Source organism: Heterodontus francisci, chromosome 1, assembly GCF_036365525.1.
Source record: "Heterodontus francisci isolate sHetFra1 chromosome 1, sHetFra1.hap1, whole genome shotgun sequence".
In the NCBI taxonomy this organism is placed as follows: domain Eukaryota; kingdom Metazoa; phylum Chordata; class Chondrichthyes; order Heterodontiformes; family Heterodontidae; genus Heterodontus; species Heterodontus francisci.
In genome coordinates, this window is record NC_090371.1 from 202,000,100 (window position 1) to 202,016,405 (window position 16,306).

General features: G+C 44.5%; 1 protein-coding gene across 1 annotated transcript in view; it reads right to left on the reverse strand.

The window, feature by feature from the left end:
- LOC137353535 (von Willebrand factor A domain-containing protein 2-like) overlaps positions 1 to 16,306 on the reverse strand; it is a 60,226-nt gene that overhangs the window by 15,650 nt on the left and 28,270 nt on the right. The window contains exons 9-13 of the mRNA XM_068019936.1: positions 11,269 to 11,413; positions 10,480 to 10,535; positions 9,326 to 9,433; positions 2,930 to 2,947; positions 2,275 to 2,838 (exon numbers count right to left, since the gene is read on the reverse strand). Of these exons, the coding sequence (XP_067876037.1) occupies positions 2,275 to 2,838; positions 2,930 to 2,947; positions 9,326 to 9,433; positions 10,480 to 10,535; positions 11,269 to 11,413 (891 nt within the window). The remainder of the gene's footprint in view (positions 1 to 2,274; positions 2,839 to 2,929; positions 2,948 to 9,325; positions 9,434 to 10,479; positions 10,536 to 11,268; positions 11,414 to 16,306) is intronic.

The following is a 16,306-nucleotide window of genomic DNA, read 5'->3' on the forward strand; positions in this document are numbered from 1 at the left end:
ACTCCAATATTACGCGGCTGCCCTGTGTGCCCGCCAGCTCCAAGGCCTGTTCCTCGGCAGAGGTAAGTGAATGTGCATCTTGGATTCCTCCACCTGTGTGGGATCTCCCTCCTCTCATGTGCCCTCTTGTCCTGTAAGAGGAAGGATGGAGACGGTAGAGAATGGCACACAGATCAACATGACAGTTCAGCTCTTTTCAGTCTGTCATTCCTTACTGGGGAATCTGATGTCTCTCATACTGATGCTCGCTGCCACAGGAGTTAAGGGGGATGAGCTATGAAGGAAAGTGGCCTCTGGCTGAGAGACAGCCATGGATCTGTCAGGAAGAGACAGAACCCTAGCCACACAGCCTATGTCACAGCGCTGCCACCCTCCCCAAGTCATGCAACCTTCCACATATTCACATGCAATCCTGTAGAAGGTGACTGGTATGGAGCTCTCACCTTGGCAGAATGCAAGAGGTCATTGACCCTCTTTCTGCACTGGACCCAGTTGTGTTGGGTGACCCCATAGCTGTGACCTCCACTGCGATCTCCATCCAGTCTTGCTTGGTCAGGCGGAAGGACCTCTTCTTGCCATTGTGAGGGAAGAGAACCTCCCATCTTTCCCTTGCAGCCTGGAGGAGAATCTGCAGGGATTCATCACTGAACTGTGGGCCCACCTTAGGTCTTGCCTCAGCCATCATCATCTTCCCTCCTCGGGGAGTGAGGGGGTACAGGAATCAGTCAGACAAAGTTGTAGGCTGCACAAAGCTGACAATGTATGCAGGACAGGACTTAAATATAATGCCAGCATCTGCTCCAGTGTCATCTGAGGCTGTAATCAACAAATCACCTCCTGGCCCTGCCATGTGACTGGGGGGACCCATGCCTCCCCTATGCAAAATGGGCACCCGGCACGTAATTATGATTGGGGAGGCGCCCACGTGACAGACGGGAATGATGCCAACTATCAGGCGGCGGCGGGCTCATTAAATTCAGCCCATAATTTCTCTAGTCAGCGAGCTGTGGAAAAGCGAGTTTGGTAAATTCGATAAACTGGTCAGCTACATTAAAAAGATCTTCAAACAATGTCCTAGCCACAAGCTAACACATTGCAAATTCAGCTGAAATTGGGGGAACAAAATATCGCCCTTCCTCCAGAGCCGGTAATTACACATTGGATTTCTTGGTTTCTGGCCGTACAGTATCAGACAGCTCACCTGAAATACTACTCAGACTTCATCTCAGATGAGCTTTCACTGACACCAAAAACACAAAGCACAAAGAGGGTTAAGTGCCATTCCTCCATGGAAAAGGAAGAAATGGCCACCCTCACCTGAGGAGCACAGGGACCCAGATCTCAGAGGCCCAATCCTCAAAAGGACAATGTTTCAGGAGAATCAAACTCGGATGCAGGCAGTGGGAGAGAGTTTCCTCACATACGGTTGAGATGATAAGTAAGTGACAGGAGTCCACTACTTGCATTCTACAACCTATTGCAGTACATTTCTGCAGGCTTGATCTCTCGGGAGCTTGCCGGAACCCAGTGAGTTGAAGCATACTGATCACCACCCTCGCAAACATGGAACCCCCCTCCATTTTGGGGTTCAAGTATGTGTTGCAGCTTGGACTGCCAAAGACAAGTAAGTGGTATTTAACTAACCCAGATGTGTCTCCAGTGGCACAGGTGTCTGTCGTAGGCACTCAAATTAGGTAGTCTCTCATTGATCCCAAAATACTCTGTAGGGTTATTGCCAGAGATCACCAGTGGCCACGATCCAGCGTAATTGCAGGGCTTGCAGTCTGTAGATTTCCAGGACCTTAAATTTTTTTTTTTAAGTTCAAAGCAAACATTTTAGGCTTGGGGTTAAATTTTGCATGACCCCACATTGCCAGCTGGGTTTTGCTGACAGCCGCTGGATATCAGAAAATTTCCCTTATTTATTTTTCTCCCTGAACAAAAGGTGATGCCTCTAGACTTTACTTCCAATTTAAGATATTAAGGGACTATATCTGCACACTCATACCCATTGGATCTCCAGATATAGCATTAGATTTGGGTATGAGCTACTTTACACAACAGGAGCAGAGCTTGGCGAGATTATCTTATGTTGTCTGACTACTGCCCCAAACTAGGTGCATCATTTGCAATTGCCCCTAATTAAAACAGTCCAAGCCTCATTTCTTCTGCAGTGAGTCACCTCACCATCCACATCTTGCCTGGAGTTAAAACCGGTGCTTAAGTGCTCATTATTAGACTACAGCAACTAACCAAAACAATAAAACAACTTACCAGGTGTGTTAACGCCACATATTTTCATCCTAAGCTCCAAAACCTTACTGTCGAGTTCCTGGGGCTCATTATATGTAAATGCCAGCTGAACATCTCCAGCTATTTGGTTTAGTTGATTTATTATATGGTTTGCTCCAACAGACAGAATAAATATTTCCTTCTCTTTAGTGTGCTGTGCAGGGAGCATCACTGAATCATGAGATTTCGAATTGGACAGCACCACAAGAACATGAGGAACACCCATTCTGGAGCCTTCACTGAAACCATTTTCAGCTACATAATGCAGGGCCTTTCCTGTAAAAGTGTTACCTCCGGTAAAGTGTATGTCATCTATTGCTTTCAGCAAGTCGTTGAAGCCACTATACTGTCCCATTCCGATCTCGATATAAACTCTGTCACTATACTGAGCAAACCCCACTAGGACTCTCGATGAAGAGGTCATGATGGATCGAAGAAGTCTTTGAGTAAAAGCTTTAGCTTGAAGGAATCCCTCGAGGCCCATGTTCCATGATCCGTCCACCAAAAAGAGCAGGTCAACAGAACAGTCCATAATTCCAGCAGGGACTGAATAGGGAATGTAAATACATTGGTTCATGAGGACAAGGCTTTGAAATGGCACACTCCACTGAGTGAATTGTCTTAGTCAGGTACTTACTCAGGTATCTGTTTCCAGCTGTATAACAAAACAATAAAAGCTAATTAGTAAAGGAAAGTGTTTATTAAGATTGATACAATTGCTATTTGTATAGATTTCCAGCACTCTCAGTCCTTTTGTGAAATCTAATCTATAAAAGCATTTCTTACGTCCAGAGATGTTGTCAAAGAACCACTACTGATAACTCCTTCAATAATTAAGAGTTTATATCAGATCACTTGACCAACTGATGCTGTTGTCATACCTTAGGGGCCCCCTTACTCACACTCACAGATAGTGATGTTCCTGTTACCTTTGAAACACTGAGCAGTGTGTTTAGATATGTGTACTTTGCACATGCATAGTAGGATTTCAATTTTTAGAGCAAATAAGAGTGCCTGATGTGTGGGGCCTATTTCGCCTAACTGCATACATGCTGAATATATGGATGGCTGAGTCGGACACCAACACATGTGGTTTCAAATGCACATCATTAGTTTCTGTGGTATGTGTAAACTACTCCTTTTATACTGCAGCTAATACAGTGCTATTCTACTACCAAACTATTTGCTTAGGTGGATCTCAATGGAGGTGGAACAGCCCAAATGACTGTAAAGTGGAGCTACTCTCAGAATACAGGAGTTCACAGGAGCAGAATAAACCATTTAGCTGGTGTCAATGTTTAAAGGAAAACATATTCAGCCTCTGAGTGACTTATGTCACCAGAAATACTCTCTTGAACTTTCAACACTGTCTCCACAGACAGTTTACTCCACATGCTGACTCCTCACGCCTGAGGTAAGTAGACCTAAAATTATCACGTACCTTCCCTCTTTTTCAGCTGTAATCTTTACCCCATTACAGAAATTGTGATTGTATTTTAATAGGGTCCAGGTTATCCTTTATTTAGTTTTTATTTTTTTTAGACATACAGCACTGAAACAGGCCCTTCGGCCCACCGAGTCTGTGCCGACCATCAACCATCCATTTATACTAAACCTACACTAATTCCATATTCCTACCACATCCCCACCTGTCCCTATATTTCCCTACCACCTACCTATACTAGGGGCAATTTATAATGGCCAATTAACCTATCAACCTGCAAGTCTTTGGCATGTGGGAGGAAACCGGAGCACCCGGAGGAAACCCACGCAGACACAGGGAGAACTTGCAAACTCCACACAGGCAGTACCCAGAATTGAACCCGGGTCACTGGAGCTGTGAGACTGCGGTGCTAACCACTGCGCCACTGTGCTGCTCTAAGAAAATTCTATAAGATTTCCCTTGAGCCTTAATTTCTCCAGTCTAAATATTCACAGCCTCCTTACTCTGTCCTCACATCTCAGGAATGTGAAAGGTGCTTTAGAAATGCAAGTTCTATCTTTCTCCTCATAGCTCAGATACCTGATCCCTGGGATCAGTTGACCTGCTCTTTTATACTTTGTCCAGAATCAGATCCTGTGCAATATCGGGACCAGAATTGTTCACAGTACTCCTGAGCCGACTACTAATCCCTACTATGATACTTGCAGTGAACAGGAGACCTACAGAGAGTCCAATCAGACTAACTGAATTGAGAAAAACCCAAGTAAGAGTAAATAATTGGCCTCAATCAGCTTTTACTGATTGTTATAATTTGGGCCCTCTTCAAACTGTCTTTCTTTCGGTGAGGGTCATTTGCAGTTTTCATAGGCAAACCAGCCTTTCCAATGAGTCAAAACTTACAACTTGCCATGTGGTGATTGGCATTCGCATGTTTCAGGATTAATAATATAACTTTATACCATTTTATACACTAGATTATACAAAAGAAGTCCTATAGGAGTCCCACCATATACGACCAATCACTTTGATAGACAGTAAAAACATCACATAGTCTCAGAGTATATTGTTCAGGATAAAGTACAAATCAGATTTATTACAAAATACAACTTTTTTATTTATTCATGGGATGTGGGCATCGCTGGCTGGGAAAGCATTTATTTCCCATCCCTAATTGCCCTTGAAAAGGTGGTGGTGAGCTGCCTTCTTTAACCACTGCAGTCCTTGTGGTGTAGGTGCAGCCGCAGTGCTGTTAGAAAGGGAGTTCTAGGATTTTGACCTTAGCGACAGTGAAGGAACGGCGATATTGTTCCAAGTCAGGATGGTGTATGGCTTGGAGGGGCACTTGCTGGTGATGGTGTTCCCATGCATTTGCTACCCTTGTCGTTCTAGGTGGCAGAGGTCGCGCGTTTGGAAGGTGCTGTCTAAGGAGCCTTGGTGCGTTGCTGCATTGCATCTTGTATTTGGTACACACTGCTGCCACTGTGGGTCGGTGGTGGAGGGAGTGTTTAAGGTGGTAGATAGGGTGAACCAAGTGGGCTGCTTTGTACTGGATAGTGTCGAGCTTCTTGAGTGTTGTTGGAGCTGCACACATCCAGGCAAGTGGAGAGTATTCCATCACACTCCTGACTTGTGCCTTGTAGATGGTGGACAGGCTTTGGGAATCAGGAGGTGAGTTACTCGCCGCAGGATTCCGAGCCTCTGACCTGCTCTTGCAACCATGGTATTTATTTGGCTAATCCAGTTCAGGTTTTGGTCAATGGTAACCCCCAGGATGTTGAAAGTGGGGAGGATTCAACGATCGTAATGCCATTGCATGTCACGAGGGGATGGTTAGATTCAATGCCTGGCACTAGTGTGGTGCAAATGATACTTGCCACTTATCAGCACAAGCCCGGATGTTATCCAGGTCTTGCTGCATTTCAAACATGGACTGCTTCAGTATCTGAGGAGTCGCGAATTGTGCTGAACATTGTGCACTCATCAGCGAACATCCCCACTTCTGACCTTATGATAGAAGGAAGGTCATGGATGAAGCAGCTGAAGATGGTTTGTCCTAGGACACTACCCTGAGGAACTCCTGCAGTGATGTCCTGGAGCTCAGATGACAGATCTCCAACAACAACAACCATCTTCCCTTGCACTAGGTATGACTCGAACCAGCGGGGAGTTCCACCCACCCACCCCCCCCGCCCCGATTCCCATTGACTCCAGTTTTGCTCGGGCTCCTTGATGCCATACTCGGTCAAATGCTGCCTTGATGTCAAGGGCAGTCACTCTCACCTCACCTCTTGAGTTCAGCCCTTTTGTCCATGTTTGAACCAAGACTGTAATGAAGCCAGGAGCTGAGTGGCCCTGGCGAACCCAAACTGAGCATCACTAAGCAGATTATTGCTAAGCAAGTGCCACTTGATCGCACTGTCAGTGACATCTTCCATCACTTTACTGATGATTGAGAGTAAACTGATGGGGTGGTAATTGGCCAGGTTGTATTTGTCCTGCTTTTTGTGTACAGGACATACCTGGGCAATTTTCCACATTGTCAGACAGATGCCAGTGTTTTAGCTTTACTGGAACAGCTTGGTGAGGGGCGCGCCTAGTTCTGGAGCACAGGACTTCAGTATTATCGCTGGAATATTGTTAGGGCCCATAGCCTTTGCAGTATCCAGTGCCTTCAGTCCTTTCCTGATATCATGTGGAGTGAATCGAGTTGGCTGAAGACTGGCATCTGTGATGCTGGGGACTTCAGGAGGAGGGCGAGAAGGCCTCAGGAGAACCGGAAAGGTGGGTTGCATCCCACTTTCAGACGCCAACGCCCACACTCTGACTTTCCCAGCATTTTCTTGCACAGCATTATTCAGACCAACACGCCTTAGAGCTCCACTCATTCCTTTCTCTCCAGGTACCTCCTCATATCCCCATATGAACAGCCAACACTCACAATCATCGTATTGCCATTTCACAGTCACCCTCCACAAGTGGTGTCATTCCCTCCTCTCCATGCAATCCATTTCTCATACTTATAACTCTCTGTTTTCTCTCCTTGCAGGATAAGAGAGCACACAACTTCAGGGAGAGGCGGAGAACCTGGGGTCGCCCTCCAACAATAGCCACCACGACGGTCATTGGCAACATCTGCCCATTTGGTCCACTGGGAAGGAGGTCTTGCTCCAAGAGGTTGTACATATTAGTAACAACCTGCTGTTGAAGCCTGAGCTTCATGCAGAATTGTTGCGCATACATGTCGAGAGAGCTGATTCTTTGCCTGTAGACCCTGGGCTGGGGTGCATTGCCTCCATGGAGCTGGATCTGTGTGTCCATCCCCTCTGTCCTGTGGAGCAGCATGTTGCTGAGGAGAAGGCAGCTGGTGCTCCTGCTGCTGTTGCTCCTCTCGTCCCTCATCAGAGATACAAGGGAGAGCTGCATAAGCTGTTCCCATTCTGCAGTGAATGGTTGACAGTAGGGAAGTACAGATCGAGATGAGTGAAGTCCAATGCAAGTGCAATGGCTTCCAGAAAGTTGGAAATCACCTGTGAAACAGTGAAATCTGTCTCTCAGAAAAACTGTTGTGAGTGCAAGCCTTTCACATAGGCAGCCCAGCAGCTATGCAGTTTCACTGTTTGAAGGGTTTCAAGCTTATCAGTTTCATTGAATAACGGCTCTCTGCTGTGTTCTCATCTTATGACTCTGGTGAGTTCCACACAGTTCGGAAAACCCATGCACTGGCTGTTAAAGCCAGAATGTTTGGTTAAATTCATAGCTAATTGCCTATTTAAATATTAAAATTACTTACTCAACAGCTCCATGAGAATTTCCTGCTCAACTCCAAATGTGTCCATGTTAAACCTGAAAGTTGTCAGGATCATTTCAGGTTTCTGAGCTGAGGCCACTTTTCAGGGGCTTTAATTCTGCCTAGTCCACACCCGAACCTGCCTGCCCATGGCAGTTAATGTTAGAATTCTTCCCAAAATGTCTGAATTCCAAGTGTCCTTTTCAGACTCCAGTAAATAAGTGTCTGAAATTTTACTGTTATCCATTGCTGTGAACGGTGTCCAAAATCAGTGGGGCAGGGTCATTTAAATACCCGGGGATGGGCGACCTATGCCCTTATGGGCACTGCAGAAGTATCTGCCTTGAAACCACCAGGAAAACTAAAGATGTGTCATACCACTCTAATGGCAGAACTGAGTCCTGGGAAGCACAGAAGAGAATTTATTTAGTGCCGCTAAGAGAGAAAATGGATACGTTTTGGCGGAGATAACTGACCCTCTGGGATCGATTACCTGCCTCTCATTCAGTCTTGTGGCCTTTACTAGACTCACATCATCATGCAGGTCATCCCTCAGCAGAGATCTGCTGGACTTTATAGGGGCGTAATGATGGAATTCCTGGGTTAGCCTGGGAATATCGCTAGAGATCCCAAGATGTGGGAGGGGTGTCTGAGAGACTTGCTTGTTCATTCTAGCAGAATTTAGTTTAAATGGGGTGAAAACTTAGCCAAGAGCCAGTTTGAGCTGTGATGAGGCCCCAGGAAAGGCACAAACATCTTAGCAGGCCAAGACAATCAATCTGTTTTATTCATTTGGGGGATGTGGGTGTCACTGGCTAAGCCAGCATTTATTGCCCATCCTTAATTGCCCTTGAGAAGGTGGTGGTGAGCTGTCTTCTTGAACCGCTGCAGTCCTTGGGGTGGAGGTACACCAACAGTGCTGTTAGGAAGGGAGTTCCAGGATTATGACCCAGTGACAGTGAAGGAACGGCGATATATTTCCAAGTCAGGATGGTGTGTGGCTTGGAGGGGAACTTGCAGGTGGTGATGTTCCCATGCATCTGCTGCCCTTGTCCTTCTATGTGGTAAAGGTCGCAGGTTTGTAAGGTGCTGTTGAAGGAGCCTTGGTGAGTTGCTGCAGTGTATCTTGCATATGATACACACTACTGGCACTGTGGAGGAAGTGAATGTTGAAGGTGGTGATGGGGCGCTGATCAAGCGGGCTGTTTTGTCCTGGATGGTGTTGAGCTTCTTGAGTGTTGATGGAGCTGCACCCATCCAGACAAGTGGAGAGTATTCCATCACACTCCTGACTTGCGCCTTGTAGATGGTGGACAGGCATAGGGGTGAGTTACTCACCACAGAATTCCCAGCTTCTGACCTGCATTGTAGCCACAGCATTTATGTGTCTGATGAAGTTCAGTTTCTGGTCAATGGTGACCACCAGGATGTTGATAGTGGGGAATTCAGTGATGGTAATGCAATCCTGAGATTTATTACCTCCATAAAATCCCACAGGAGCTAATGATCAAATATTTGAAGTCATACTGTAGGATAGAGTGTTTCATCTATCACAATAGGGCCAAACATGGTTGTCATTATTTCTGAGATTAGATCCATCTACCAGTTCTCTCACCATATTTCTCAATCCATTTTTCTCTCCTGAGGCATGGCCAATAGTCTCTTGACCCCTTTCAAATATTTCCCTTCTCTGGTGTTATCAGCTACCTCATTTCACAATGCTATTACATTTGAAATGAAAAAGCACATCATTGCAAATAAAGTGCAAGTTCTTGGTTCAAGATCTTATAATATATACTTACTACAATGTTTGTCCCCTCCGTAACCAAGGGGGCACAAACAGCTGTAATCATCCACAGTCTCTGGAACACAGGTTCCTCCATTATGACATGGACCTGAATCACAGGGATCTGTAACAATTCACAGAAAAGAGTAACAATGATATTTCATAATTGTGGTACAGTACCAGTAATAGAGCTGAGAAGAATGGATTAGCAACAAAACTATAAATATGCAAATATCATAGTCATTTCAGATATGTAATAAATGATTCGTTTGTTCAAGAGTGCAGGAATTTATCAAACGTATTGGAGTCCACAGAGGACAGTGAATATTTAATACAATTAAAAACAGCGAAACATTCTCATATAAACAGAACATGCTGGGAATATTAACCCACTGAGGATTTCCAGCATTTTATGTTTATATTTCAAATTTTTAGCATCCACATTATTTTGCCTTTTGTATAACATTTGTATTCGTCATCAAAGAGACTTCGCTTCAAAGTATTTTCTCCGCTTCTTTGGGTCTCCCCATATTTCACATCTTCCCCAGTCAAGAGGATGGGCATGCATTCTGCTTCCAACATCCATGAATGTGGCTCTGAAACTGAGGGGGCATACAAGTGCAATCTGGGATTTCCTGCTCACTGATCATATCTCCCTTCCTATCCTCTATTTAACATCTCCGAAGATGCTACAACTGAGAAAACTAGGAGCTGAAATCAAACTGGCCACAGTTGACATTCACAGGTTCTAATGAATACTGTTACAAGCATTTCCTTTTTTCAATGGTATCTTTGTTAATTTCACTGTAATCATGTCACAAATTCCTCATTCTCATCTAAGTTCAACTGCTATAACAAGGAATCAAGCAGATGCTAGGCACTTCCTTGCAGGAAGGAAGGGAAAGTCAAAAGGCAAGTCATTCAGGATAAAATTATGCAACATGCAGTAGGCAGTTGCAAACTGACAATGTTGGCAAAGACTGTTTATCCAAATGAAACCTAAAAAAGATGGAAGGTGAAAAAAATCTAATGAAAAAATATAAAATAGCAGGAGAACTTGATGCTTTTAAAAGATAGGGTAAAACTTCCATATGGGTTCTCCAATTTCCTGCTTTAACTTTGGCTGAAGATTGGAAGAACCCTGCAGAATTGCCAGCCAGATGTATTTACCTGGGCAGAGCGTGCGGTAACAGCGACTTTGAATCTGACTGTATGTTCTTTTCCAGCTGAATGGATGAAAAATTCTGACTATTAAAATAGAGCAATCACATTTCTCATTGATTTCTTTTTTAAAACAAAAACTTCCACTGTGCATTAAGTCTTTACAAAACCGGTTACATGTTCATCTCTTTACCATGATAGCATTCAATCAGCTGGCATTTAACTATTTTGTGGTAAAACTGAATTTCCAATCATAATATTTTAGAGCCTTGCATTCTAACATTAAACCATGCATTCAAAAGTAAATGCATTCAAAAAGAGTGTCCTTACAGGTGTTACTGCACATTGTGACCAGAGTAAATATTTATAGATCTATAGCAATGTTTGGCACTGCACATAGCTTCTTAGCTAGAGTGATTGTGAATATTGATCGGGCTGGAAGAGGTACAATGCAGGATGAATTATTTTGAGCATTGGTTTCCTTGTGAGAAATGGAAGAATCTTTCATGTCAGCCCAATTATTAACTATGTTAATATGAAAAAGAGAAGAAAGGTTGTATGCATGTATGTACATGTTTGCATGTGTAGATATGTGCCCAAAATGTGTAGCCCAGGATGTGTACATGCATATGCGCACGAGAGGATGTCTGCTGGCATTGTCTGCTTTGGGTCCCAGCCACCATTCTTCCCATCAGATGTCCTGTTCACATGCTACAAATGTTGACTGTTGGTGAGATCACTGTCAAATGAAATAATAAAACATGCTAGAAGTATCTGCTGCTATTCAGACAAACTGACGTGTAGAAAGGACAGAAGGTAGCCATGGGTTTTCCAGGTCGTTTTGTGCTGTCAGTTTTGCCTTTCCAGCAAATGTGGTTTCCAAGGTATTTCTTCTCGGCGTTGACTGTTGTTCTCTGACAAAACCGTGACACCACCCTGCAGGCTGCAAAATCACAGGACCAAATATGACTGAATTAAATATTTTTAAATTTGGCAGTGAATTTTAAAGACAAATAATGAAAGATAATCACACTGGCACTAAAATGATTGGACATGTGTTTCAAGAGTATCTTCATTCAAACCGGAGTTACAAACTAGAAACATTGGAAAAGACCATCAAGTTATCCAGCTCCCTCCAACATTTAGATTCCATCTATTTGTCCATCTCCCACAAGCCATCTGACTCCACCAGTACTGGTTTAATTCCCTGCTCTCCCCATCCCTGCCCCCACTCCCAAAAAATCACAAGAACTAAAAAAGGGTTAGCAAATTATAGTTCAAAACAATCATCACATTTTAAGTTATGACAAGTCACCAAGCTAAACTTGGTGGGCGGCACAGTGGCGCAGTGGTTAGCACCGCAGCCTCACAGCTCCAGCGACCCGGGTTCAATTCTGGGTACTGCCTGTGTGGAGTTTGCAAGTTCTCCCTGTGTCTGTGTGGGTTTCCTCCGGGTGCTCCTGTTTCCTCCCACATGCCAAAGACTTGCTGGTTGATAGGTTAATTGGCCATTATAAATTGCCCCTAGTATAGGTAGGTGGTAGGGAAATATAGGGACAGGTGGGGATGTGGTAGTAATGTGGAATTAGTGTAGGATTAGTATAAAATGGGTGGTTGATGGTCGGCACAGACTCGGTGGGCCGAAGGGCCTGTTTCAGTGCTGTATCTCTAAACTAAACTCACTTTCATTGGAGAAAAGAACATTGAAGTTGATCTGACCATTTTGCATAGCTCTCCTACTCAAACCCATGTGCCTCTACTGTAATGAATCAAGGATCTGAAGGTTGATAAGAGTATACAATGCTAATTTATAATAATTTGGGAGTCAATTTAAAACACCTTGAGTACACACTGGCAACATAAGAAAGCATGGTCTGAGAAAAGGCTATTTGCCCCATCAAACCCTATCAGGGATCCGTGCTGGGACCACTGTTGTTTGTGATATACATAAATGATTTGGAGGAAAGTATAGGTGGTCTGATTAGCAAGTTTGCAGACGACACTAAGATTGGTGGAGTAGCAGATACTGAAGGGGACTGTCAGAGAATACAGCAGAATATAGATAGACTGGAGAGTTGGGCAGAGAAATGGCAGATGGAGTTCAATCCGAGCAAATGCGAGGTGATGCATTTTGGAAGATCCAATTCAAGAGTGAACTATACAATAAATGGAAAAGTCCTGGGGAAAATTGATGTACAGAGAGATTTGGGTGTTCAGGTCCATTGTTCCCTGAAGGTGGCAACGCAGGTCAATAGAGTGGTCAAGAAGGCATATGGCATGCTTTCCTTCATCGGACGGGGTATTGAGTACAAGAGTTGGCAGGTCATGTTACAGTTGTATAAGACTTTGGTTCGGCCACATTTGGAATACTGCGTGCAGTTCTGGTCGCCACATTACCAAAAGGATGTAGATGCTTTGGAGAGGGTGCAGAGGAGGTTCACCAGGATGTTGCCTGGTATGGAGGGCACTAGCTATGAAGAGAGGTTGAGTAGATTAGGATTATTTTCATTAGAAAGACGGAGGTTGAGGGGGGACCTGATTGAGGTGTACAAAATCATGAGAGGTATAGACAGGGTGGATAGCAAGAAGATTTTTCCCAGAGTGGGGGATTCAATTACTAGGGGTCACGAGTTCAAAGTGAGGGGGGAAAAGTTTAGGGGGGATATGCGTGGAAAGTTCTTTACGCAGAGGGTGGTGGGTGCCTGGAACGCGTTGCCAGCGGAGGTGGTAGACGCGGGCACGATAGCGTCTTTTAAGATGTATCTAGACAGATACATGAATGGGCAGGAAGCAAAGAGTTACAGACCCTTAGAAAATAGGCGACAGGTTTAGATAGAGGATCTGGATCGACACAGGCTTGGAGGGCCGAAGGGCCTGTTCCTGTGCTGTAATTTTCTTTGTTCTTTGTTCATGGATTGTACCCATCTAGCTAACCTCTGGAGTGTGCTAGCACAAGCCCTGTGCACAGACATGTAGTTTTTATCCTCTTCAGACAGCAAATCAGTTGTTACAGTGTGAGATTGAGGGCAACTAGTTGACACCGATATGCTCAGTCATTAGGGGAACAGCAAAAGCATTTTTATTAATTCCCATTCCAAAAACTTGAGCACATAATCTAGGCTAACACTTCACTGCAGTACTGAGGGAGTGCAGCCATGTCGGAGGTGCCATCTTCCGGATGAGACATTGAGTAAAACACTAAAACAGATGATCTGGTCATTATCACATTGCTATTTGTGGGAGCTTACTGTGGGCTAATTGGCTGCTGCACTTCCTACATTACAATAGTGACTACACTTCAAAAGGACTTCATTTACTATAAATGGCTTTGGGATGTTCTAAGGTCATGCTATATAAATGCAGTTCTTTCTTCCTTTAGCAAATGACAGAAATTGACAGTCATGAGGCTGGCTACAGAGATTGGCCAGTGCAGTAACATGGGCAAAAATGTTCATGAGCATGTGATTAATGAAGCCTGTGAATACTGTGAGACTTGGTATTAAAGTGCTCACACAGTCTGCATCAAACCGAAAAGAAGTAAATGTTGATTCCCCTGCACTCCAGCAACATTTTGCAGTAGAACACACAATGGTGTCTTAGACAGGCTGAAACTAAACCCGACTTTTCTTCGTCCAAACAAGTTATTTTTAGGTCCTCTGTAACTGGCTGAAAAATTTTGTCCTGAAACTACGGGCTGCAATTTAAGACTCCACTGCAGAAATAGATGGCGGGCGTAATAAAATGCTGCCCTCATGCATGGGGACCACGTCACGGAGCTGCCGCGATTTCAAACGCAGTGGCTCATTTGCATGGCTGCGGCACACGCCCCTGCGATGACATGGAGGGGGTGGGTGAGCTGCTGCTGGCAATGGCAGCCAGCACCAATGCATAGGCACCAGCACCATTTTTAAAGGGCTTGCAGCCTGAAAAGAGCTTTGACATTTTTAAAGGGCCAGTAACTTTAGAGTTTAAAAAAATGAATGGACAAGTCTTCCCATGCACCTTTCTCTATACCCCTTCCCATCAAACCCCACCCCCCCCCCGCCAACCAATACGAGTCATTCTAACCTCGCTCCCCACCTCCCACACAGAGAAAAAAACCTGCTCCCCACTCCCCACAGGAGCTGCGCCACGTTTCCCTGAATGGGGATTCGAAGGCGCAGCATTGTCAGCCAGCAGAATAAAAATTGGAACGTACTGGAAGAATCGCTGCTGCCTGCATGGTAAATAGCAATTAACATATTTGAATGCGAGTCCTGTCGCCGAGCAGCAGGGGCGGCTGCAACGAGACCTTGCCACCGCTGCCGCCGTCAAGATCAGTAAGGGGTCTGCCGGTTTCAGGGTCGGTGGCAGGCCTCCACCGTACTGATCTTCATTGACCCCCCCCGCCACTGTTCGTGACGGCGGAGGGCTTTTAAAATCCAGCCTATGAAATAATTAGTCTCCCAGACCCAGCAGAGCTTAAAACTACTGTAGGAAGAGTAAGAGGCAGGCTGGATCTGCCTTTAGGCTCATTCACGGTCTTGTCAATGGCAACCCTGGCTGGAGCACTTATTTGTTACTGGTAAAGGGGGTAGACTTTACCATGTGCTGTGAGTATCATTCCCAGTTACTTGATATGTGGTCCTGATGTGGACGGACACACATACACACACACACACGCTCTGTGAACTGGAGGCACCTGGGTTAGAAAAGAAGAATACGTCTGCGAAGGGGAGGTGAGTATCCCTAAGAAGGGGGAAGAGTGATTATTCAAACAGCTTTTTGGAAAAGTAAAGTTCTGGTTGAGCTGTTGAAAATAGTCAAACCCAAATACTACTTATTTTTCCTTTCTTGACTGATTACCCACACAGCAACAGTAATCACACTTCAATGTAATTCATTGCATATTAAGTGCTTTGGGATACATTGAGAGATGTACTGAAGTGTTATATACAGGCAAGACTTTCTTTATTGGAATAAAAACCTAACAGCTGTGGAGTGAAATACTATTATAAAAATGCAGCTTTTTAAACTTAACAATTAAATCTTTCCAGGAGTACCTGCTTCTGGACCCACCTAGACATGCCCACAGCAGTGGGCATGGGGCAGCATTTGAAAGGAGCCTGCATAATTCTAAATTTTCTGCCTTAGTCACTGTCCTGAAAGGATTTTGGATTAAAAACTACCTGATCCCCAAAAGGTAATGAATTCAACTCTTGCATGTCCATATTAACTGCATATGTGCGGTTGCTGGAAGTTGCTGTCTTATTTTCAAGTAACAGTGAGCACTGTTTATTTATTCATTCATGGGATGTGGGTGTTGCTGGCAAGGCCAGCATTTATTGCCTATCCTTATCATATTTCTGATATTTAGCTCTGGGCTACTGTACTCCAGATAAAATCCCCATTGCTTCCACAGTGCATTAACCATTGTATTTCATCATTTCTATCTATACCTGACCTGTGTCCCAGACATTTATGCAGTTCCTCGTTAAACATGTTGTGGGCCAGATTTTGTTGTAAAGATAATGGTGAAGCTAACATTCATGCAAGTTACATTCAGGCCACACATGTATCAGATAATGACCATCTCCAACAAGACAGAGTCTAACCACCTCCTCTTGGCATTCAATGAAATTACCATTGCTGAATCCCTCAACATCAACATCCTGGGGGTCATCATTGACCAGAAACTTAACTGGATCAGCCATATAAATATTGTGGCTACAAGACCAGGTCAGAGGCTGGAAATCCTGACTCGCAAAAGTCTGTCCACCATCTACAAGGCACAAGTCAGGAGCATTATGGAATACTCTCAACTTGCCTGGATGAGTACAGCTCCTACAACACTCAA